This window comes from Cyprinus carpio, chromosome B17 (genome assembly GCF_018340385.1).
Source record: "Cyprinus carpio isolate SPL01 chromosome B17, ASM1834038v1, whole genome shotgun sequence".
Lineage (NCBI taxonomy): Eukaryota > Metazoa > Chordata > Actinopteri > Cypriniformes > Cyprinidae > Cyprinus > Cyprinus carpio.
The window spans coordinates 22,134,274-22,159,962 of record NC_056613.1 but is presented as its reverse complement, the minus strand read 5'-3'; the positions used below and the strand labels follow the sequence as shown (position 1 = coordinate 22,159,962).

The 25,689-nt window shown below is 36.4% G+C and overlaps 1 protein-coding gene across 1 annotated transcript in view; it reads right to left on the bottom strand.

Annotated features, from left to right (window-relative positions):
• mthfd1b (methylenetetrahydrofolate dehydrogenase (NADP+ dependent) 1b) overlaps positions 1–25,343 on the bottom strand; it is a 50,172-nt gene extending 24,829 nt beyond the window's left edge. The window contains 6 exon segments of the mRNA XM_042742836.1: positions 3,783–3,883; positions 4,038–4,174; positions 4,286–4,339; positions 8,309–8,368; positions 15,827–15,911; positions 25,132–25,343. Of these exon segments, the coding sequence (XP_042598770.1) occupies positions 3,783–3,883; positions 4,038–4,174; positions 4,286–4,339; positions 8,309–8,368; positions 15,827–15,911; positions 25,132–25,169 (475 nt within the window). The 5' untranslated portion in view covers positions 25,170–25,343.
• Positions 25,344–25,689: the final 346 nt, after the last annotated feature.

Sequence of the window (25,689 nt, the reverse complement as noted above, 5' to 3'; positions counted from 1 at the left end):
TTGCAAAGACTAAAGTCTCAAATCTAAAGAGATATTCTTTATAAAAGTTGACTCGTCCACGCCCCCCGAAACGGCTCATTCTAACACGCCCCCACATCTCTACGTCACTATGTGGGAAGATTTGCATAACACCGCCCAGATGTTCATGCAAAGAAAGGTGGCGTACCTTTTATTCTCGTTGTAGTATTGTTGTTGCCGCTGCCATGTCGTATACAGGTGCATCTCAAATTAGAATGTTGTGGAAAAGTTCATTTCAGTAATTCAACTTAAATTGTGAATCTCGTGTATTAAATAAATTCAATGCACACAGACTGAATTAGTTTAAGTCTTTGGTTCTTTTAATTGTGATGATTTTTGCTCACATTTAACAAAAACCCACCAATTCAATCTCTCAACAAACTCAATCTCAACAAATTAGAATATGGTGACATGCCATCAGCTAATCAACTCAAAACACCTGCAAAGGTTTCCTAAACCTTCAAAATGGTCTCTCAGTTTGGTTCACTAGGCTACACAATCATGGGGAAGACTGCTGATCTGACAGATGTCCAGAAGACAATCATTGACACCCTTCACAAGGAGGGTAAGCCACAAACATTCATTGCCAAAGAAGCTGGCTGTTCACAGAGTGCTGTATCCAAGCATGTTAACAGAAAGTTGAGTGGAAGGAAAAAGTGTGGAAGAAAAAGATGCACAACCAACCGAGAGAACCGCAGCCTTATGAGGATTGTCAAGCAAAACTGATTCAAGAATTTGAGTGAACTTCACAAGGAATGGACTGAGGCTGGGGTCAAGGCATCAAGATCCACCACACACACACAGACGTGTCAAGGAATTTGTGCTTGTTTACATCAGAGCTCACATGCTTTTTAAAGCAGCATACAGCCGTGTTGTGCATTTTGACCAGTTGATGGGAAAAGTATTCTTAAAATGCATTCCAAATTCTGAATAATTTGTAATATATAATTATTCTCGGTATTTAGAAGTGTCCACGATCACAATATCGTGCATATTCATTACCGTGATATATTGCATTACCGAATATCGGCACATGTCTAGTTCATTGTGTGTTAAGTGTTTGATTATACTTCAAACACATAACACAAGCACTAATATTTAATAGAATTTAAGTGTTTATTTTTTTTATTTAATTTTTTTTACTACATTTCTAAAAAACATTTCCATTTGTTTTGTAAGTTTGGGTTGAGTTCTTGATGCTTTTACAACGTTTTCACCAGCAGTTGTCGCCAGCATGTGCTGTTCCAAGTGCTTCAAACATCAAATAATTTTTCGAAGCAATTGGTTCAATTGATTCAATGCTTCGAAAACCTCTGTTTCTCCCATCACTAGTTCAAGGTCTCCTTTCATTCGTGCTTATAGTAATTTGTATATATTTTGAAAGCACTGAATCGCTATAGAAATCGCGATTCATTCGATTCTTAGAGTTTTAAATCTATTACTGTCTGAAATCGACGATTCAAGATTCAAAATCCATGTTTCAAGATCGATGCATATGCATCGTCATGGTTTGTAATCCATGCATCGAGAAAACGAGTGAATTGTTACACCCCAATGATAAGTTTTACATAATACACATTATTAATCTAAAGGGGATGGTAAGGGGGGATGGTGGTTTTTGTCATTTTTTTTTAATACCATCCCCCCGCATCCCCCCTCAATTCGAGCCTTGGTGCCGTCACAAAGACATCCAGATTGATGATGTAACGTGAAAACACTAGTCTATTGCTTTGTGAGCAGCAGAATGTTTGGGGAGAGTGGGTTAAGCAGTAAGCAATCAATGAGAGCGATTTTGAACTTAAGAACTTGGTCAAAAATATGTTGAGGACCAATACATAACCTCCAAATACATCTACATAAACCCATGCTTGCTTAGTCTTGTATGCACGCGCTCACTGTCAGGATTATTGATAGTTAATGCACTTGTTAATGCCGAATCCTTTAAAACAAATACCGTACTGATCAAATTTTCCGGAACAGGAACTGGCTTAAATTAAGCAGTGTAGGCACACCAGTGACTCTGGGTGCAGTTCAAACTCCTGACATTTCAGAGAGTGCCACTCACATAGTTTTCCAATAAAATTCCATTGTATTTGTTCTAAATTATTAGAACAAGTAAGGCCCATGCTTCATACAACATTATGCTTTTTCAGTTTTTTTTAATCACTGAACTTCAAACTCTTTGACACCACTTGCTCATTCCTGAAGTGAACTTTTGACTGTTTGGAGAATAGATCAAAGGTTTTGGACTGCCACCTTAAACTAAATGCGACACGTCCCGTGTGTGTCCCGTGAGCTGCTCTAGACGTAACACAGTGCTGCGCTTCTCTTTCAGAAATGCAACTAGAAAACTGCAGCAAGAGTGACTGATATCAACCAAACAAAGCATAGCTAAATTTAAGTCAAATAAAAATCCTTATTACAAATGCATCATCACACAATTGGTCTGTGCACAAAACCAACAATTGTATTGTTTAATATAAGTCAATACATCATGACAGCACTCACATCAAAACAAATTAACAACAGACACTTCATGACAAACAAGCGCTGTTATTAAATATTAGCATATTAAGCATTACAAAATAATATTTTTTTTTTGCATAGCAGCCCAGTAAATGTCCTTACTTATGCTATTTGCGGCTTTCATTGTGGCGTCAATAATAGCTTGTTAGTTTCAGCGTATATATATTTTTTCCGAGAGATCCCCACAGCGGGCAGAAATTGTCATAAAGTTAGTGATAACAAGGCCGACCCATTAAGAGGAAAGATATGATTTGTCAGTTTTTCTGTTACATGAAATTACACTCCCATTGATTTACTATTGCTTGGCCTTCTGTAATTTCATAGCTGGACCACCAATCACAGAGTGGTCCAAATGATAGGCAGAAACATTAAAATATGGAGAAATTTGGTGTCATTCATTTAACCCATTCACTGAATAGGCGGATTTGAAGAGTTTATTTCCACAGAAATGGTATTTATTTTAATTAGATGATTTTCAAATGATCAATTCAATAAAAAAATATAAGTTCTGACTTTTTATTAATTAAAAGTTTATAATTTTAAAGAATTTATTTAATAAATTTAAAACATTGTTTTTTAGGCCCTCTCTGAGAGTCTAGAGGGCCCTTACGGCTCCCCTCGGCTGTATGTAGTAGTTTTATGCTACCTTTACACCATTTTTGGATCTTGAAATGGTTAAAACTCCATTTACTTTCACTGGACAAAAACAGCTGTAACAATCCTTTTGTGTTCCACAGAAGAAGAAAAAAATAGAAGTTTGGAATGATAATAGATTATAAAAGAATTTGGTAAGACTTTAGGGACCAATTCTCACTATTAACTAGTTACTTATAAGCATTAACATATTAATGCCTTATTCTGCATGACCATATTTTAGATCCCTTAATTCTACCCCATACCCAAACTTAACAACTACCTTACTAATTATTAATAAGCAGCAAACGAGGAGTTTGAGGCAAAAGTTGTAGTTAAGTTGGTCCCCAAACTAAAGTGCAACCGAACTTACGTTAGTTGATGACACATATTGAGTAAAAACAGTATAATAACTTCCCACACACACACAAGCAACAGATCCATAAATGCACAACACAATCCAGAAATACACACAAAAGATCCACTCATGAACATTTCACACATCTCAGCAAATAAATGAGTTTTGCATACATAATAATTTTTTTTTTTTTTTTTTATCAATTGACAGTCCTACCCTGACTGAAATCTTGAGGTGTTTGTCTCACCTGTTTGTTTGATGAGCTCCATACATCCATTAGGAGTACATGGGATAAAACAGTCTCCAAGATCACCACGTGCCAGTTTCCCTGCATTTATACTTGTCAATCTGAAGCAGGCAAAGAAACAGACTTTCTTTAATTATTTAAACAGGTTTCATTATCAAATGGAGCCCAAAAAAAAAAAAAACTGTTGAAAGTAATGTTAAATCAGAATAACACAGTTTAATTGCATGTTGCTCAAGAGTGAATTATTTTCTGTACCCATCCACATCTTTCTCTGGAGCCACGCTGTTGATAATCCTTTCTGTATTAATAGTGTGGACAGAGTCAAGGGGCAGCTGGACTATGAGCCCATGAATTTTGGAGTCCTCATTGACTTCCATTACACGGTGCATAACTTCAGAATGTGAAACAGTTAATTATAAATCGCAAAATCTGAAACAGCTGGTAATAGCAAACGTAAAACATGGATTAACAGTTAATGACTCCTTCAAGTGAAGCTGTCCTACCTCATTTTCAGTTGCAGTCCGTGGAAGCTTCACATGTACAGCACTGATCCCGATCTAAAAATCAAGGCAGTAATAGTCATTAAAGGGCTCATAAGATGCATTTTTACTATTATTTTGTAATGTTCCTTGAGGACAAATTGCATTTTTTTTTTTTTCCCCTATTCGTCGGTTACTCCAATGTCCAGAAACATACAGATACATTCTCAAACATACAATAGGGGAAAAGGGGGAAGAAAGAAATGTATATATATAAAAAAAATACATTTCAGTCATAACAGGCAGGAAAGTAATTATACCCAGTAGAATATGGAATCAGGGGAGGTTATTAACATAATGCCAAAGAGGTGTACAAATCTTCCAAAAGTCACTAGACCTTTGATGTGTGTCATAAGTGAGTTTCTCAACAGGGAGTAATGCAGATAGAGGAATTGCAGCTTAAGGTGCTCTTGTAGAAATGTTTGTATTGTAGTCCAAAAAAGAATGATTTGATTACAATATCAAAAGCAATGAAGAAATGTTCCTTTTAGTTTTCTACAATTAAAACAGAGACCAGAAGAGTTTTCGTAAATTTTCTTTAATTAGACGTAATGGTGTGAGACAAATTCTGTTTATTAATGTATAATTAAGTTTGTGAACCCCCAATGATGTACACTTAAAATACAAATTGTTACATACAGCAGACCAGTCTGCATGATCAATTCCATGGCCTAAATCCTTTTCCCAAACACTCTTCAAGTTCTCTAAAGATGAAGTACATGTGTTAGACAAAGCATCATATACAACAGAAATTAACCCCTTGGAAAAACTGTTAGTCACAATTTGTTCAATGTCATTAAGTTCAAATCTCAAATTGCCATTATCAGACAAAGTTTTATAAAATGACACAATTGAAGATATTTATAAAAAAAAAAAAAAAAAAAAAAAAAAAATGATTTTAGTGTATTAGAAAAAGCAAGACAATTTTGAGATCCCCAAGTTAAACCAGATTTTAAGTTAAAGACCTATATTATGCAAAGAAACAGGAAAGTCAGGGTTGAAAGCAATAGGGGACAACAAGGAAAGACTGGCTGGAATTTTAAGATAAGTTCTAATCTCTCTATGCCAAAAGATTGTTTGAAAAAAATAAAGCTTGTTGAAATACATTTGAGTTTTTTTTAAAGGGGTCATATGATGCTGCTAAAAATTATTTTCAAAATACTGTACAGTGTACATTGTATGCTATCTGTGCCAAACGTGAATCCCGCCTGGTCTGGTTTAATAACGCGGTAGCACAGTTTCTAGCCTGCGAGCTAGTACTTAGGCCAGTATTTTGCAGTCTGTGTTCAGAAGACTTCTTGGTCGATAGGAGGCACAGTCACATTCAATTAAACAGATTGATGCTGTTCTCCACTACTCTGGTTTTTGAAGGGTGGGTATTAAAATATGGGAGATATGGCCAAAATACTTCATAAAATTCACAAGCGAAACCATCAGGACCTGGAGATTTACTGGAGCGCACAGAGATTGAATTACACTAAAAACTTCTTCTGGTGACAAAGAAGAGTCCAAAAATATCCTGTCATCCTCAGAGACAGCTGTAAGGGGAAAATTTCAGTGATAGACTGCTCAGCAGTAATTTGAGATTTATATAATATTTCATATAAAATTCTAAATAGATTATTAATCGAGTCAAGATTATTTGTGACCGAGCTGAAAAAAAAAGAGAAGCTTCTTGATGTTGTTTGTGTGTTCCTAATTCTGTTCAGCTCTGGCTCGACATAGTTGGGTCCAATTTGTTTGGTTAGGGACTGTGCTATGCAAACACTCCAATCTTTTTACTTCTCTTTCAAACTTGTCTTTTATTTGACCAGGCTTTCTTGCGTGCAGGAGTATTAGATAGAATATGTCCCCGAATTGTGGCTTTAGCAGCATCCCAGAGGGTTGCAGTCAATACAGGTGAATTTTTATTATCTGTCCAATAATTCTTAAACCCTTCCCGTACTGACTCACAAAATGATGAGTCAGTCAACGTAGAAGAGTTGAATCTCCAGATCCTGGTGGTCCTGTGCTTGCTTAGTCATATCTAAATGAACTAGGGCATGGTCCGACAAAATGACTGAACCAATTTGGCAGGAAGATATAGCTTGAAGGCAGTGAGTAGGAATCAAGATATAATCAATTCTAGAATAAGAGCCATGTGAGTTAGAATAAAAAGTATATTCTTTGCTGTCATCATTAAGTTCCCTCCAAACATCGAAAATGCCGACCTCATTGCAAAGTTCTCTAATGACAAAGGAGGATCTAGGGTGAGTAGATGTTTCCAGAAAAGATTTATCCATTTTTTGATCACTGACACAGTTGAAATCTCCAGCAAAAACCGACCCCCCTCCCCATCTCCCTCAGCCTCGTCCCCAAATGACGAGACACACCTAGAAAAACAAACAAACTTAGGTCGCTGCACCCGACTGGCACAGAGCATAGAATTAAGATACCCAAAACCAAGTGGTAATACAGAGTTACACCCAAGGTTAGGGCACCTAACTACTAGTCCATGGATACAAAAAGGGAAGAAAAAAATACAGCAGTTTCTATAAAATAAAATAAAAAAAAGGGAGTCAAAATGAAGTAATGTCCACACATCAAGTTTCAAATAAATCTACCTCGGAATTTTCTCAAACATCAACAACGTAAAAGACTCCAGTATATAGAATCGGCAGCATTTATTTTGGTATAGCCTACGTATACCCATTTCATCTCTCAATCGTTAGTTATCTTCCAAAGTTTTTAGAAATTCGGAGACAGCTGCTGGAGAGGAAAAGACGTGCATCTCAGTTCCATGGAGACAACGAAGCTTAGCAGGATAGGCGAAGCCTCTGAACAAATCACAGATGAAGAGTATTTTCCAGACATCGTCGAACTCTCTGCGTTTCTTCAGCACATCCACAGATATGACCTGGAAAAAGTGCAGTTGATTCCCGTCATAGATGATGTTGCATTTTTCCCACGTTGCCTGTAGTTTTGACTCCTTATCCATGTACCGTAGGAAGCGGACCAGAACACTTCGCTGGGGGGCGATCTGCTCCTGGGATGGGGCCGAGAGACCTATGGGCTCTCTCGATCTCGAAATGTGAGTCAGGTGTAAGGTCCAGCCATTTCGGCAGAATCTTAGTGAGAAATTGTACGACGGACTCAGAACCTTCGATTCTCAGGTTTTTACGTCTTCCTGTGTTCTCCTGGTCGTCTACTTTGGCTCTAAGTAATGCCAATTCTTTGTCCACAAACACAATTCTGTTGTCGTGAGACAGCATGCAATCTTTGGCCGCGGAGATTCTGCATTTAGCCACAAATTAGAAAGGGCTTCCTGTATCGAGGTAACTGAAGTAGAAATATCATACAAAATGTTGTCAATCGCACTTAACCTGCCGTCAATATTGCCCAAACTGGTTCCCAGAGAACGCATTTCAGTCAGCATGACTTCGGCCTGATCTGACGAGGTCTCCCCACCGTCTCAGCGTGCTTTTTCTTTATGTTTCTGGAAGGCCGAGAGGACGTGAATAGAGGAAATTCCGGCGTTTCTTTAGTCTCAGACATTGCTTGTTTTTGTTGGGACAGTATACTTCGAGTAAGAATCAAGATAAAAGGAGGAAAATTTGAAAAGAAAGGGAACTGGCGTGGAGCTATCGAACTAAGTGGCCATCTTCGAAGGGGTCATGTCACAAATTGCATTTATAATGTTGGTAAGATTTTCATATTAATAATAATAATAATAATTCATTACATTTATATAGCGCTTTTCTGCTGTTCTAAGCACTTAAATAATTCTACATTGTGAGGGGGACTCTCCTTGTCCACCACACATTAAAAGCAGTTCTCTACCCTGTTTTTCCACTTTCTGGATTGAATACTCTGTTTAAAGAGATGTGTGTCAATGTAAATTTTAAAATAAATGACTGGGAACTTTTTGTGCATGAATTAAGTATTATAATTAAGCACAGACATCTACACACTAAAGTAGCTGAATCATTGTGCTGGATGTGGTTTTACCTCAGCAGCTGCTTTTAGCTTCATGCTGATGTACAAGTTTGAGTCCTCTCTGTCTCCCACCTAGAACAAAGCATCAACATTAAGCAGTTTAAAACTTCCACACATTTCATTTTTTGTTAAAAGGTTTAAGTCATTTTCTCTTTTCCAGTTTATGCTTTTGAACTGAACATTTAAATACAATAAAGCAATACAGAAAAAATGTATAAAATTGTACGAAACAAAAAAAATCCCACAGATTAAAGTGCAAAAGAATTATAAAGACCAATAGGTAACATTTTACATTATGATCCCATTAGTTAACCTTAGTTAATGCATTCAAATTAATAATGAGCAATAGATACATTTGATACAAAAGTTATTAATCTTTCTTAAAATACAACTCTTAACACCCCTTTGCGTTCAAGGATCATCAGCGATCCCAGATTATTGTTGTTTCACTTTCACAGCACGAAATTTACCACTCATTCATATTCAGTCATGTCAGCAGTGGTTTATTTGTGTTCACATTGATTCACTGAACAGTGTCAATAAGGGATTATAGTCCAAAGCTGCATGTACATGCAGATATTTGGATATATTTACTCATGTTTACTTCATATTTCTTCTGACAGAATCATCATTTCTATTCATTTTTCCACTTATTTACACGATCTGATGATAAATAGCTTCTTTTGTCCAGATTAAACTATAGGGAACTTTTACTGGCCGGGGACTTGAATTGGGACTGGCTAAATGTTGTTTCTGATGAATTTAAATCTTTCTGTGATTCTGTCAGTCTTAGCCAGTTGGTAAATGTACCTACAAGGCCTAATTCTCAAAAATCCAGATAAATCTACTTTAATCGATTTGATTCTAACAAATGTCCCACATAAATTTTTATCCATGGGTGTCTTTTGTAATGATCTGAGTGATCATTGTGTTATTGCTACTTCGAGAGGCAGTAAAATACCCAAATGTAAAATCGCAAATTATTAGAAAGAGGAATTTGAAAAATTTTAATGAACAAGCCTATCATCATGATCTATCTTTGATTAACTGGGGACAGCTAGGCCTGTTGCCTGACGTTGAGCTTGCCTGGACACTTTTTAAGGAGAATTTTGAGAAAATTGTAAATAAACAAATAAAGCACAGAGTGAAGGGACGGGAAAACCCTTGGTTTTCTCCAGAGTTGTCAGACATTATCCATCAGCAAAATGTGGCATGGGCTAAAGCTAGAAATGGTGATTCTGCCACTGACCTGTCCATTTTCAGACAACTAAGAAATAAATGTACCTCTCTTATCAAAAAGGCTAAATCAGAATATTATTATTATTTCACAAGTGAAAACCTCAATAATCCACAGAAATTTTGGAAAGTCATCAAGTCTCTTTCTGTGAATAAAAGTAATGAAGCCCTCCCAAAATTTGTCTTAAAAAACTCTCTCCCAGTCTACGACAGAGTTGATGTCTTAAATTGCTTTAATGAGCATTTTGTATCAGTTGGTTCTCTGTCCGAGTCGACAGGAGTAGTCGCTGTCACTCCATGCACATACTCCTCAGTATTTTCTGGAGAGCCTTTTAATTTTGTTTCTTTTACTGTGCTGCAGGTGCATGGAGCTCTTAAAGCGTTAGATCACAGAAAACCATCTGGACCAGATTTAATAGAGCCTTACTTTTTGAAAAAGGCGGCTGATTTTGTTGCAGAGCCCCTTACAATTCTTTTTAATCTGTCAATTCAAAACAATGAAATACCATCAGTTTGGAAGTCAGCTTTTGTTACTCCCTTGTTTAAAGGAGGTGATCCAGCAGTTTTAACTAACTATCGGCCTATATCTAATTCGTGTGTTTTTGTCAAAAATTTTAGAATCCCTTGTTTCAGACCAAATAAAAGAGTTTTTATACTCAAATGAACTCCTTTCTAAACTGCAGTCAGGCTTCAGGAAAAAGCACAGTACCATCACTGCTGTTACAAAAGTAATTAATGACATACTTGTCGCTCTTGATAGAAAGCAATTCTGTGCATCACTTTTTCTTGATCTGTCGAAAGCTTTTGACACAGTGGACCATGCTGTTTTAAAGCAAAGGCTTCTTTGTCTGGGATTGTCTGATTGTGTAGTTTCCTGGTTCATGAATTATCTAAATGACAGGACTCAGTGCATTAAATGTGATGGTCTATGTTCTGCATTAGTGAAGGTCCACAAGGGGGTGCCACAAGGCTCAATATTAGGACCTCTCTTGTTTATTATGTATATAAATGAACTAGGCCACAATGTGTCGGATGCTAATATGCATTTCTATGCTGATGACACAATTATTTATTGTTTTGGATCGTCCCCAGCTAAAGTGGTTGAGTCTTTGCAGAAAGCTTTTGATGAGGTTCAACGTACGCTTATGCAGCTTAAACTGGTTCTCAATGGCTGATAAGACCAAACTGATGCTGTTTAGAAATACTAAGAAGGTTTCTCAAGCTCCTCCTCCTGTGTTCACTTTGACTGGAAGTGTCATAGAGGTGGTTCATTCTTATAAGTACCTTGGTATCTGGCTTGATGATGCTCTCACTTTTAAGCCTCATATAGACAACCTTGTGAAGAAACTCAAACTTAAACTGTCCTTTTTCTTTCGAAATAAATTTTGTTTTTCTTTTAAAGCAAAAAAGCAGCTAGTCCCTGCAACATTTTTATCTGTCTTAGATTATGGAGACCTGGGGTATAGGACCGCTTCAGCACAATGTCTGTATAAGATTGACATTGTTTATCATGCGTCTCTGAGATTTATTACGAATTGTAAAAACTTGACCCATCATTGTGAATTATATTTCAGAGTGGGATGGCCATCGTTGTCCAACAGGAGATCAGGGCACTGGCATACTTTTATCTATAAGGCCATGCTTGGTCTTTTGCCATCCTACATCTGTAGTTTAATCACATGGAGAAGTGTTAGTTCTTATTCATTGCGATCAAATGATCACTTGCTGCTCATTGTTCCATTTGCCCGTACAGAACTGGGAAAAAGGGCTTGTCTACTCAGCTCCTTCTGCATGGAACTTTTTGCAAAAAAACTTGAAATTATCTGAACTTATTTCCTTAAATGCTTTTAAGTCCAGATTGAGAGAACCTGAAATGACCTGTTTAAATTGTAAATGTTTTTAATTATTTGTATTGTATAACTTTCATAAATGTAATTGACTGTGTTTTTTGCTGCCTCTTGGCCAGGACTCCCTTGAAAAAGAGGTTTTTAACCTCAATGGGACTTTCCTGGTTAAATAAAGGTTTAAATAAAAAAAAAAAAAAAAAAAAAATTTTGCCTCTCCCAGCGCTCTCCCAGTTGCACTCCTGTGTGTTTGTGCTGTGACTCAGACAAACTCATACACACCCCACACCTTCAAAATCTATAGACCCACAAAAAAACAACACCACAGTGTCACATGCTTCCCCCACACTCCCACACTTATATATCACAACAAAAAAACACAGAAACAACCTCACCAACCAAAAAATATCCAAATAATAAACACACGATTATGATAGTAAATGGCTGGTATGTGATTTTCTTGAGATTTGGGGCATGTGTATAACAATATTGAAAAATGTACATCTGAAATGCTAACTTGTGCAGCGGTGTAAAAGGCTATAAATAGCATATTTCTACAACAGTAAACGACCAAATTCCACCTGTGATCACAAAAGGAAGTTATTACAAACACTCAATCAGGGTTTAAAGTAAGTTTTGAGTAAAAGTGTACTAATAATTTCATAAATAGTCAGATGTAGTTTGATGCTAACGTTAGCTCTAATGCAGCTACATTGCAGATGCAGTTCTTCTTCATAATGCATTTTGACAATAATTCATGTAAGGTCATAAGAAAATGTTTTGTTGTATTTTTTTTAGTAAGGCTTTTAATAATAGAGGGGTTAAAGTATACTGTGATTGAAGTGAGGTGGCTTGGGGTAAACCTTGAAATACCAGAACAATGGCTAATAATGGCGGAATAAAAACAAAAGATAATGATAAAAGAATAATGCGGATAATGTCTCATACCTGGCCGATGTGTGAAAGGCTCGTTTCATAAGAACAATAGAATCATGAATGAGGGAGTATTCAGAGCCAAACATAAAGAGAAAGCTCACAGGAGTGTTTACAGGACCAAGGACCAAGGACCAAGGGCCATAAATCAATTTTATTAGCCTTCTCTAAAAACACACATGACATGGCCTTAGAAAATATTTCATAAAATTCACAGTTTTACAGATTATATTATGAAATTTCAAATGAAGCATTAGTAGACTTGTGGCTTTAGCTGTATTGTGTTTCTAAAGTCATATCCTACATCAACATTTTTTTTAATACATTAAAAAAATATGTTTTTAATATTTTTATTTTTGTTTTTATGTTTGAGTTTATATATAATAAGTAATTCTGTAATTCTGAGTAATTCTGATTCTTGAACAGTAAACTTTGAAGTGTCAGCTTTGTGAACATATGTTGATTATGTATCTAGTCAAAGAATCATGAGCAGAAACATTTTTATTTTGGGTATGTCATTTCTGTTTCCATGCCGAAAATGGGGGTTGACTGATAAGGGGTTTTAATGTTAGCTCGAGTTCATTAAAGTTGCAACCTTTGATTATAACAACTTATCAAATTTTGCAATTACCGGTGGTGTAATGTAACGAAGAAGTAATAGTTTTTATATTTCAGCCAACTTTTACTTTTACTCCACTACATTTACTAATTAAAATGTATATTTTTACTCCAATACATTTCCCCGAAGCATATTTGTTACTTATTACAAAATAGAAGTCAGAAGAACATGGACGTCAGGAAATCAGGTTTGATGAATCAGTGGTCTGGTGCTTGCAAGTTTGACTCCTAAAAACACCTTTGCTCATGTGCAAACAAGTGCCCACACAACCGCCGATGATTTCATTTCCCACTCAAGTCGAGTCTAAGGTGTGCGATATACAGTATATCTGTGATAATATTTTAACGTTAAGTGTTGTTTCAATGATGTGCGATCTGACATGATCAAGTAGGCTACATCACCAAATCACACACAGTGCACGCACATTGATTTATTAGTCTATTAAAACTCGAAATCCCAACCATTCTAAATTGTAGACGGCAAAAATGCTTCTGTATGCTTTTTATATTTATATAATTTAATATAGTTAACAATCTATATCACACAAAGAGTATACCGTTTTTCTGCAGATATCAGCATGATACCATTTAATAATCATTTTATACAAGTAAAGCAATAAGTGACTTAAATTTTAGACATTTGCTTGTTTTTGCTTAATTCTGCCAATAAAAATAGTTCCAAACAAAGATCACACAGCACTGTTTTGCTTCTCTGAGCAATGCACAGTGTTTACTTATTGAATGAATCAGCTTTTTGAATGAATCGATTGATAAAAATGATTCAGCGATTCACTCATTAACACAGTCAAATGCTTCGATCCTGAATTTATTAGCCGTTTGAATGAATCGGTTGAATCGCAGTGACTCACTCATTAACAGTCACTTGCTGCCACCTACTGGCGGTTTTAATTTCAGATTTCGACTATTTTTTTCATGTTTTAAATTATTTCAAATATCAATATTCAACGTTTTATGTTAAAAACAAAAACATAAGGCCTATTTATGCATCTATAACTGCAGTTTAAATGCATCCATGTCCCCTCTGAGATATATTAAACCGTGTAAATACATCTAAATCCTATTTCAGATGCAGATTCCAGAAATTATTTCTTATGTTGGAATGAATGACACTAAGTACCGGATGAAGTGCTTCTTATTCTTACCCAAAAATACAAAATGGAAGAAAGAGTTAAAACTAAACAATCTTGCTACTCAAGCTGTATATGAACATTTTTTATATATATTTATTTGCTTCTTTTCCGTTTTGCATTTACTTGTACTTTTACTTTCAATACTTAAGTACATTTAAGATTTAAAAAAATACTTTCCGTACTTAAGTACAATAAATATCACATACTTTAAGACTTTTATTCAAGTAATATTCTAAACGGTGACTTCAACTTCTACCAAAGTCCTTTTTCTGGTAAGATATCTGTACTTTTACTTGAGTATGGCTTTCAGGTACTTTATACACCACTTGAAATACTTGTGTTGTGCATTGTGACCAGCTGATGAGGAAAATATTCTTAAAATGCATTAAAAAAAATATATAATAATTATTCACGTTATTTTGAAGGGCCCACAATAAGAATATCATGCATGTTCATTATTGTGATATATCCCATTACTGAATACCTGCACATTTTAAAATGATTTTCAAGCATTCGAGCACAAGACATGAAAGAACTCAATTCAGTATTTGCGTGCTGTGTTCTGTGTGTACAGTGCGCACACAGACAGCTGGTGTATCTGGCATGGCCGTCATGGAGGTAATACAAATATCTGATGACTATTATGAAAATTTTGCCTTAAAATAAAAATGACATTAAAACCTGTTTATGAAAATATGAAAACATGATTATAACACTGTTAGGTTATGATTACGATGTAACCATGTTATTAAAAAAGAAGCATCTAAAAAGGAATAGCTGCCTGAGGAGAAGCTGAAGAGTGACTTTATGCCAATAAACTGAAGCCCATTCTATGACACATCCTATATTAATCAAATATCTTAGATACATAACATAGACGTAACATTACAACCTGTATCTGCACTAAGCAATGTTATAAGCATGTTATAAGCAATGATATAAGAATAAGCAATGTTATTTTACATTTACATATTTTACATTTGATTATCCTTATACTTTTGAACAACTACAAACGTAAAAGCCTAAGCCTTGCATAATCTAACCATAATTTAATTTGTATCTTTGTTTTATTTATTTATTATGTGCTATTGCTTGTAATTTGTTCTTATTCACTGGCTGTTCATTTGCTCACATGGAACTAACAATTGTAATATGTAAGTGGTATCTAAAATTTTGCTGTCATATAAGCTTTATTTATTAGAATATAAGATAACATTGGTCAAAAATAATGATAAGAGCAACCACTTTATTTTTTGTGGCAGGGCAAGTAAAAATTTTAACCACTGGCCTTGACTGGGCCAGTAGAAAAAATCCTTAGCGTTGAGCCTTGATTTGTCATGAAATGACAATAGCCATCAACAAAGAAATGAAATAAAGAGGCAAAACTAGTACTCAAGCTTGTTCTTAGTTCAAGGAGACTGACCTAGCAAACACAGTACATTCCAATATCTTAAGTATTTGGTTCCTGTTTGGTTATTTCATTTATTTTATTTTTACTTCTTTTGAGAACCAAATAAAAACATTCCTGGAAGGTTCTTTTTAGGTTTTATACTTTACAACCATAAAATAACGTTCCCAAAACATTGCAATGAAAATAAAATGAACTGTCCCATTTGCATACAGCAATTAATCCTTTATTACTCATCTCAAGTGCAAAACTGCTTAAGTGTAAAATAGAACAATCACCATCATGTTCATCAGTACTTCAGAAATTATTAACTGTCATTCATAGACAGGTTACCACTAACCTGTAACACCACAAGGCCTGGTTTGAAATTGGGATGAGTCATTCTCATGCCTTCCACCTCTTCCTTCAGTCTCCCTCTTACCTGACTGGAGAAACACAAGGATTCAAAATGAGTTGTGCTCATGGTGCGAGAAAAGTAGGCTATACCGACTTACATATGCATGTACTTATGATATCAAGTTGAGCTTCTTTCTCTCAAATCTATTACATCACACATTTTATATAATTAATAATAGGGACATGCCAGACTAGACAACTATATAATACAGCTTCTGATAGTCGGTTTTGAAAATACGCTGTTAAAAATATTAAAGGAGCATTTAATCACAGTATAACACCAAGTCAACTAAACTTCAGGGATACCAATCAGTCCTGTTAGGAAGCATAATTCTGAATCAGTTTCACATGCTTTTGTGAAAATAAAAGTGGCAATGGGTACACTGCAGGTGGTGGCCACAGACAGTTCCTCTCTCCATATCCTTCCCTTGCTTTTATTTGTCTTTAGTTATGTTTTGTCAGGGTCCTTCTTACTACTTGTACCTACAACCCAATCAGGTTGCCCAGGTAGTCCAGTTCCTCCAGGATGGGCCATACACATGTCATCGCAAGGAGGTTTGGTGTGTCTCAAAGCACAGTTTCAAGAACATGGGGAGATACCAGAAGAGGAGCTGTTAAACACGGAGAGCTGAACAGGGTGGTAGAAGGGCAACAACCCAACAGCAGGACTTTTGTCCGCTCCTTTGTAAGGAGGAATAGCAGGAGCATTGCCAGAGCCCTCCAAAATGACTTTGAGCAGGCTACTAGTATGCATGTTTCTGACCAAACTGTAAGAAACAGATTCCACGAGGGTGGCATAAGGATCCAACATCCTATAGTGCAGAGGTCTCCAACCTTTTTCATCCGAGAACTACTTTTTACAACTGAAAGCAGACTAGATCTCTGTATCAATCCAAACTGTTATACATTATAGAACATGGTATAATACACGTTAAAATGTGCTGGACACACACTGAAATCAAGTTTTATACCGAAAACCAACAAAAAGTAGCAGCACTATGCACTTTTTGTTTGCATAAATATTCATAACGTTATCTACTGACGTACTGTTTTGACAACAAAAAAAAGGGAAATTTACATTTAGTTGTTTAGCAGATGCTTTTATCCAAAACGACTTACAAATGAGGACAACAGAAGCAATAAAATCTCACATTTCAGCCTTTAAATCATTTTTATATATGAAAGGATGAGTCAAGATGATAAAATATATTTTATCTGCTCTAGGGCTGTCACTAACGCTTATTTTGGCAATCAAGTAATCTGTTGATTATTTTGATGCTTAATCGAGTAATTAGATAATTATACTTAATTTTTTGTGGTAATAAAAACAGACCTAAGCTAGCAATATCTTTTAAAATGACTTAAAATACACATAGTAATGAGTCAATAATAATTAGTTTGAATAATGTATCAAAAGCAAGTAATCATATGGTTTCATTGAACAAAACCAGTCATACTGTATTATAAACAATAGAGCTAACGTACATTACGCATTATAACAAATGCCTGCAGAGGGCACCAACAGCCTGACGATTGTTTTAACAGTTTACTTAGCAATCTAATTCCTGTTTAATATTGATTAAACAACATTTAATTTAAATGTTCACCTAAACTTTAATATTTGGCAATTTCTTCACAACAAATGTACAGTTGAATATGTGGACATCAAAGCGTGTAAACTCGGAATGAGGGTTTAAGCTTTCATTTTGAAATCACGGTGAACACTTAGCATATTGAGAAAGGTATTCTCCTGGGTTTGCAAAGGTTTATAAATGATTAACCTTACAAATCTGATAAAATGGTGCACATTGCGTTCCCAAATGAATGTTATAATAAACCCAAAATCATAACAATATGCAAAGATGGAATTTGAGACGCTCCAAAGTCCACACATGTAAAGATAACACATGATAACTAGCAGGGGCGGTTCTAGGGTGAGTGGAGATCCAGGGCTTAGCCCAGAAAAATCCATGTATGTGACTTTTTATTTTAATAAATCAGAAAGATTTACCTTGTTTAAAATATACAAAAAAAAAAACAATTAAAACATTTTATTTAAAGTTTATCCCTTGTATCCTGACACATATGCTGATGTTGTGTCTCTATCTCACTTTTTTTTGTCTCTGCCTCTCTGTTTTCTTTTTTTTTCCAATCAAGCCTGACTGGCTACACTCGTCCTGGTAGAACAGGGATAAGAAGCAAACATTAAGCAGTTACTCTACAAAGATATACCGGTCAAAGGACTTTATCTCTGTGTTTATGCATTACAGTAAACAGATTCAAGTTATTCAGTCTAGCAGATAAACCTTACCCTCTACTGAAGTCTGTGCATCATTCCTCTGCTGTGGCTGCCTCATAAAGTTTTGTCCTATAACTTTGCTCTTGCCTGCTTTCCTCTTTTCTCAATTGTTTTTCTTCTTCTCATCATAACAGCTCTCCTTTTGGGCTCTCCTTGCGTCTCTCCACTCCTTTCTCTTCTTGTATCCACACCTGTCATCTTCTCATTTAATCTAATGTCTTCATTCCTCTTCTTTGTTCCATTTGTTTTTAATGTCCTCCCTTTCTCTTCTCCATAAATCTTGTCCACTCATTTCTCATTTTTCCTCCCTCCACTCTCTCCCCACAATTTTTTCTCCATATACCCTTTTACACTATTCTTCTCTTAAAGTGTGCCCACCTCTCTACTTTGCGTATTTGCCTTTTTCATTTGCTTTGAATTTTCTTTTTGTTATAATGCTTTACAGTAAATTTGTGTTCGTTAACATTAGTTAGTGTAATAGTTAACATTTTACATTAACTACTATGTCCATATGGTTTGAAAATTATAAATTCTTTACAGTAAATCAAAAAAGTTGGTGGCTTCTGGTATTGCCTTGCATCCATGGCACAGCACAAGATTTAATTCATGTGCTTGGCAGTGAAGGTACACTGCTTCTGGATGACATTCTCTGAAACGGGCCTGTACGCCCCTCACAGCTCCACTCATGACTGCAGCTCCATCATATGCTTGTGCAACACACAGAAGATGGTCAATTTTATGTGATTTCAATGTTTGCTCTATTGCATCAGTGATGGATTGTGCATCAAAACCAACCAGTTTGCTGAAACCAAGGACATTTTCCTTGATTCTGCCCTCAGACGTAACGTAATGCACACATCCTGCCAGTTGTTCAGAGTGCCTGTCCCTTGCCTCATCTGCCATCAGAGCATACATCTTTGAATTTCTCATTTCTTTTATGATGCTTTCTGTGACCTCTTCTGAAATACATGCAATCATTTCATTTTGCGATGAGTGAGACAGGTAGGTAGCATGGGATGGAGCATTGTACTACTGTAGAAATGGGTCAAACTGTGTGAGAAGTTTCATGCACTCAAGGAAGTTTCCCTGATTTTGACTCTGGCTCTGTTCATCATGTCCACGGAATGCAATCCCCTGCTTCCCCAGAAATGACATCACAGCAACAAACGATGGAGGTATTCACGTCTCTCAGTTATTTCTCCTACACTGGCTCTATGAAGCTGTTCTGTAATATCTCCATGTGTTTCAGTTGTTTTGTAGCTCTTCCAGCATGTCATGGAAGCCTTATGAAGGCTACTTTGTTCATGCTCTCTGAATGATTCTAAAGCCCTCTTCCAGTTGGAGAAACCTGCACTTGTTAATGTGTCTTTGCTGTTTCAGATATGATGCTTGCCAAAGAGACGACAAGAATAGCAGAATGCAGAATTTCTGGATACGGAATACTCAAGCCACTGAAATGCATCTAGCCAATTCTGATTAAAAAGCTCTCTGCTGTGTTCCAAATTGGGTAAAGTGATACTGCTGAAGCTTCACGTGTTTTGGGGCCTGTCTGCAGTGTTCCTAGATCATCCCTTTCACCTTCTAAAGCCTCTTCTTTCCTTGCTGACTCATCTAAGACATGGTAAAATAGCAAGCTCAGCTCTATTATTGTTTTAATAGTCTTCACTTAACGGCATGATTTTTGTGAGAATAGATAAAAAAAGGTGAATAAAGAATCTATAATAACAAAACAAAAAAAACTTCACCCATTCTTCCTGCACATATTACATTTTATAGGCTACCTTATTCTTACTTTATACATACACTCACATACATAATACACACACAAACACTTAAAGCCAAGTATAATTATAAACGCAGGGCTCTATACACATTTTTGAAGGAGCACTTACAAATTGCATAATCTTATGAGGCTAATGTATCAAATATAAAATTTGGAATACAGAAATATGAAATGAAAAAAATTAGAATGGTACTTTGCCACTAGGTGGCGGCAAGCCACCGCCTTAATGAGTGACTCGGTCAGTCATTTAATCAATGGATTCGTTCGAAACAGATGATTCATTCAGAAAAAAAAGTAAGCAACTGTTTTTATGAATGGGTCAGTGAATCATTTACTCAAGCACATTTATTCAGTAAACACCGCTGTGTGTTGCTGCAGAGCACAACAACATGCTTTGTTTGGAACCATTTCCTTCGCGAAATATGTCTTTTTTTATTATCTTGTTTATTGAATTGTTGCCATGACACGAAAAGTCGGCCACAGACCGTGCTAACCAAACATTATAACCGCTCCTAAGGACTCCTAAAGACTGTGCTGCGCAACCGTTAACTGTTAGATGTTCAAAATGTAATGTTAAATCAGACACAATTTAAAACCGAAAAAGTAATATAATACTATGATTAAAAGTTACAGATACCTGAAGCTGTTGTATCTTGGCGTTCAAGTGTTAGCTGGGGGTGTTTTACTTTTTTTTTGAAGAATTTTGAAATATCCATTTTAATTTTCAAATAAATTGATCTAGTAAAATACTACACGCCAACAAACCGCCTGGCTCCAAAAGATCTCATTTCATTGGCTGGATTGTACAGACGTTCATCGATGGTTGGCCAGTTTACATGTCAGTCAGAAGCACTAGACTCGGTGGGCGGTTTTTGTCGGGTGTGAATGACAATGCGTAAATTGAAAGACTCTGTAGACGTGAGAGTCTAGAGATATTTATTTATTTAATTAAATTCTAATATAAATTACTTTATTGGGCATGAAAACTCATTGATGGCATGGTGGTAATAAAAACATTCGGGGCTCCAGCCCCCTTAGCCCACCCCTTACGCCGCCCCTGTACTAACTAGTGCAGCAGTATTTATTGTGAACGGGTGTGCCTCACACTTCCTGAAAGGTGAAGCTGCAGGCTCTTTGATCGCCTCCTGGTGACTGGCTGCAGTACAGGTCATAAACCCCACCCTCACCATGTAAAAGAATGGGACTTGAGTCAAAATAAATTAAATTTTCCGAAATATGGTTTTGGTCATTTAAGGTAGTTGCTATCACACTGACGTGTTCAATTGTTCATTTTTGTGATAAGTTTGATTTTAGCTAGAAATTTGATGCTATAAAAAGTTGTGTTATGATTGTTTGGGTCTCCAGGAGTTTGATACCACGGCTCCACCTCACTACACTACTATGCAGAGTCTGGCTCCAAAAAAATCTCTACTGTGCTGACTTCGGCTCCAAATGATGTCACTTAGTCAAGATGGCAGCAGCCATACTGAGATGCTTCGGCTTCACTTTTCTATAGTGGAAGGAAGTGGAGATGCATCATCAATCTTTTTTAACAGTCTATGATTGTGAACAGAGCCACTCTGACACGCACACGTCACCTACAGTACACGCATGTTCATAATTAAAGCTCATATATTAAACCTGCAATGCATATATCTATTTAATTGAATTGTAGCGTTTCTGAATTCACAATAGCATTATGCTTAATTATGATTTTTTTAAATGGGTTAAACTTACGCGCAAAAAGCCAGACGTAAAAGCAGCATGTAAAAAAAAAAAAAAAAAATACATGGCCTCGGGTGTTTTTCTCTCAGCAGTCTGCCTTCAATCACATTTTCACACAAAACGAAACCTAATCTGCGTGTTGTGCCTGTGTGGGATTGTTTTACACGTGTCTACACTGGACCTGAACAGAGCGACGCAAACAGAATACAGTAGAATCCATTGTGATCAGTGATGCTGTCTACACTGGATGCAGTACAGTGCGATACAACACGAAAAATCCCAGACAGTAAACTAATGCTTTGTTCTATTTAAAATGAACTGACACAAATTACAAATGATCTGCAAGGGGTGCTTTGTCGTGTCCAGTGTAGACAGACTGTGGCGCGACACGACAACTGTTGCAGACATGTTATAAACTTGGGTTTTTCAAACTGCAATGATCAAATGATGGTTTAATGATAATTAGAATACTAAATGAGATCATTAAAATAACCTTTATTATCTAGTCTATATAATCTTACTCTAATTGAAAGAAAGCGCTACTAGTAGCTTGCAAACGACATGTTGGAGACCCCTGCTATAGTGGAACCTGTGCTCACAGCCCAGCACCATGCAGCTTGATTGAAATTTGCTGGAGAACACCAGAACTGGCATATACTGTACGCCATTGGTGCCTTGTTTTCTTGTCAGACTTTAAAGGGTTAAGCCATCCTTAAAAATATTCTTGTTTGCCATAACCAAACTGACCCTGTCAATTTAGGACCGACCCAATTAATAATTTTTTTTCCCCTTTTAGTCTGACCGACTTGCCGATTGTAATTGCGTTAAGACCCACGGATACAACTAATACAAATGCAATAAAATGTGAGACACACACAATTGATGCTTTTCACACGCTCTCACGCTACACATCCATTTTCTCACGCACAGAAAAATCGCGAAGCAAAGAGGACACGGAGACCGACAGACTAGACAGAGCAGGTTACTTATGATAGAATAAAAAAATCTCAGCTCTCAGATTCTGTCAATTTTATTACGAAATTCAAACAATAAATACCGTTTTGGTGCTTGTAAATGTGACGGGACAGATCCCTAGCGGCACGTGAACTGATCATCTCTAGCTAATAGTAAAGAACTCTGTGTAATCCTTATGGTTGTGAACATGGGCAGTCAATGTGCAACAAAGTTTCGTGAATTTCACAAACGGTTTTATTCCAGGCCTGTAGTTTTGTGCTGTTGTTAAAACCACACAACACGCTCTTCCCAGCATCACTGGACAGCATACGTACTAAAAAAACTAAATAAAAATAACTTTTAGTACAGCTATCCTCTGCTACAGCCACCTACGGGACTAACGCTACTTCTGCTACTTCCTTAGCAGCAAGGCACGCAGTAATGGCGGTGCTGCTTTACTTCCGTGTTTCGCCGGATTTGTGTATAGCACACCCTAAGTAGCACTGTCACCTCACAAGAAGAAGGGCCATGGATCAGGCATTCTGTGTGGAGTTCTCCACATGTTGGCATGGGTGCTCAGGTTTTTCCCCTACAGCTCAAAAACAGCTTTCCCTTGCAGCTAAGATGAAATAAAAACACTTAAGCCTTGTTCAAACTGTCAGATCAAATCCCATTATTTGTTTATCAAACTGGAAGGGCTGGAATTGACTGTCCATACTGTAAATAATTGACTATTGCCATCACACTGGATTATGCCAGTCTCAAAACTCAAAGAGGTACGCTATATACCCAAGCAGTATATTGTCATTTTCTGCTTGACTTGCACTTGACAAAAAACACAATTTTTTTCCTGCAAAGACATTCAGCATGTTTTCAAAAAACAACATCCAACATGTTTACATGGCATGAGAAAGTCCGATCAGAGCGTTCAGACTGAAATGGATTTCCAGAAATGTCATTTGAATATGATTCAAACCACATATGAATGTCTTTGTTTGTGGGCCTGTGATGGACTGTCCATCTCTCTGGGAAATACTACATACTTTATAAAAAATAGCCATAAGATAAAGAAACATTTTAGATCAGGGGTCTCCAACACGTCGCTCGCGAGCTACCAGTAGCTCGCAGCCTGATTGGAAGTAGCTCGACAAGACATTTGGACATAACGGCCGTGAGGTTATTTTAATGAACCTGTTATATAGTTTAATTATCATTAAACCCGTATTTGATTATCGCGATTTGAAAAACGCACAGTAAATACAGTTCAGCTTTAATCAAAGCTATTAAGAGTCTCACACAGGCGCAACACGTGGAGTAGTTTCGGTTTGTGTGAAAAAATGACTGAAGGCAGACTGCTGAGGGAAATTATATGAAATATATGATTTCATTATTTGTGTGAATGCATAATAGGAAACTGAATGTCTTCAGAAAAGTTTAGATTGCATTTGCTTTCCTTCTTCCTTCTGTGTAATGCGTAATAAAGCAGTGTTTAGAAGCGCTTGTTTACAGAGGTTACCATGGAAACAGAAGTGTTGAGATTTTAAGAATGCACATTAGCTTATGTAGAACTGTTTATGGAGCAGATAAAATTTAATTCATCATTCTGACTCATCCTTATATAGATAGATAGATAGATAGATAGATATAAAGGCTGATGTGTTATAATTTTATTTTTAAAAATGGTCAAAACTTTATTTGAACGTAGTACATGTCAGTAGATAACATGTTATGAATATTTTTTGTTAGTTTAAAATCTGGCCATGATTTTTTTAAATGTTTTATTTCACTATTTAGGCAAATAAAAATTGCATAGTGCTGCTAATTTTATTTGTTGCCTTTAGCCATAAAACTTGGTAAAATTATTTAAGTGTATCAATACTTTTTTATATTTCCAGCAAATTTTAACAAAGCCGTGTATAAGAGTTTGGATTGATACATTATTTAAGAGATTTTAGTACTGTGTAACATTGGTAGCTCTCAGCCACTTTATTTTTTTAAAAAGTAGCTCCCGAATGAAATAGCTAAGGTTGGAGACCCCTGTTTTAGATACTTTGTTTAAAAGTATTCATGAATGCACCGCAAGTAACTAAATGGCTGATTTACTGACTGTCATTCTTTCATAAGTAATAAGGGTCAGTTGGAGATCATGTGATGTTTGGTCTCCTTGAATGTATTAGCCTATTCAAAAAAAAAAAAAAAAAGGAGGCCTATTATACTTTTTTTTTCCTCCGTCTGCACCGGTTACACAATAGTCTTTTAAACTTTAACATCGATAAATGCGATCAATGAAAACCCCAAGTCTCAAAGTTCAGAGTTCAATATGTGCCCAAAAACCCTTAAAGCAATCACAAATGTTGTGAGCATAAAAACGCATTCAAAATTACACAAATAACGTTACGTGAGAATATGAAACGTGTAAATAAAAAAATACATTTCAAGGCTCTATTAACGTGACATGCACAAAAACTTTGAAAAGAAATTAGCTTACGCTGAGATCGTTTTCCCGCTGATGATTTGGGCTGGCATCGTAAGATTTTAAATGCGTTGCGAATATAAAGTAAGTCTAAGTTTTGTGTTCTGCAGTTTACGCTGTTAACAGAGAGCACGTGTTAAATTCTTGTTCCACTTCTGTCTTGCGCGCTGTGTGCGACTGTGCGTCTGACGTTACGAACTGAATCCGCCCCTGCGTTTGTGAATATCATTCGACTTGAAGCGGCGCTGCGCAGAATGATCAGTCTATGACATCAAAGTACCGCGAGAGTGATAAGAGAGCAGACGGATCCTTATGCTTTCGAATCGCTCTCGCGTTACTTTGATGCCATACACTGATCATTCTGCGCAGCGCCTCTTCAAGTCAAACGCGCCTATTATTAAGTGCGTATTACGTCAATGGGGTGTTGCTGGCTGCACCAATCAACACCCAAAGCGCCTTAGAAATGAGGCATAAAACAAATGATTATAGTAAGGAGGCAATAACAAGAGAAATGCTAGAAATACAACGTTCCACACATCGTCTAGAAGAGTACTATCTATCTATCTATCTATC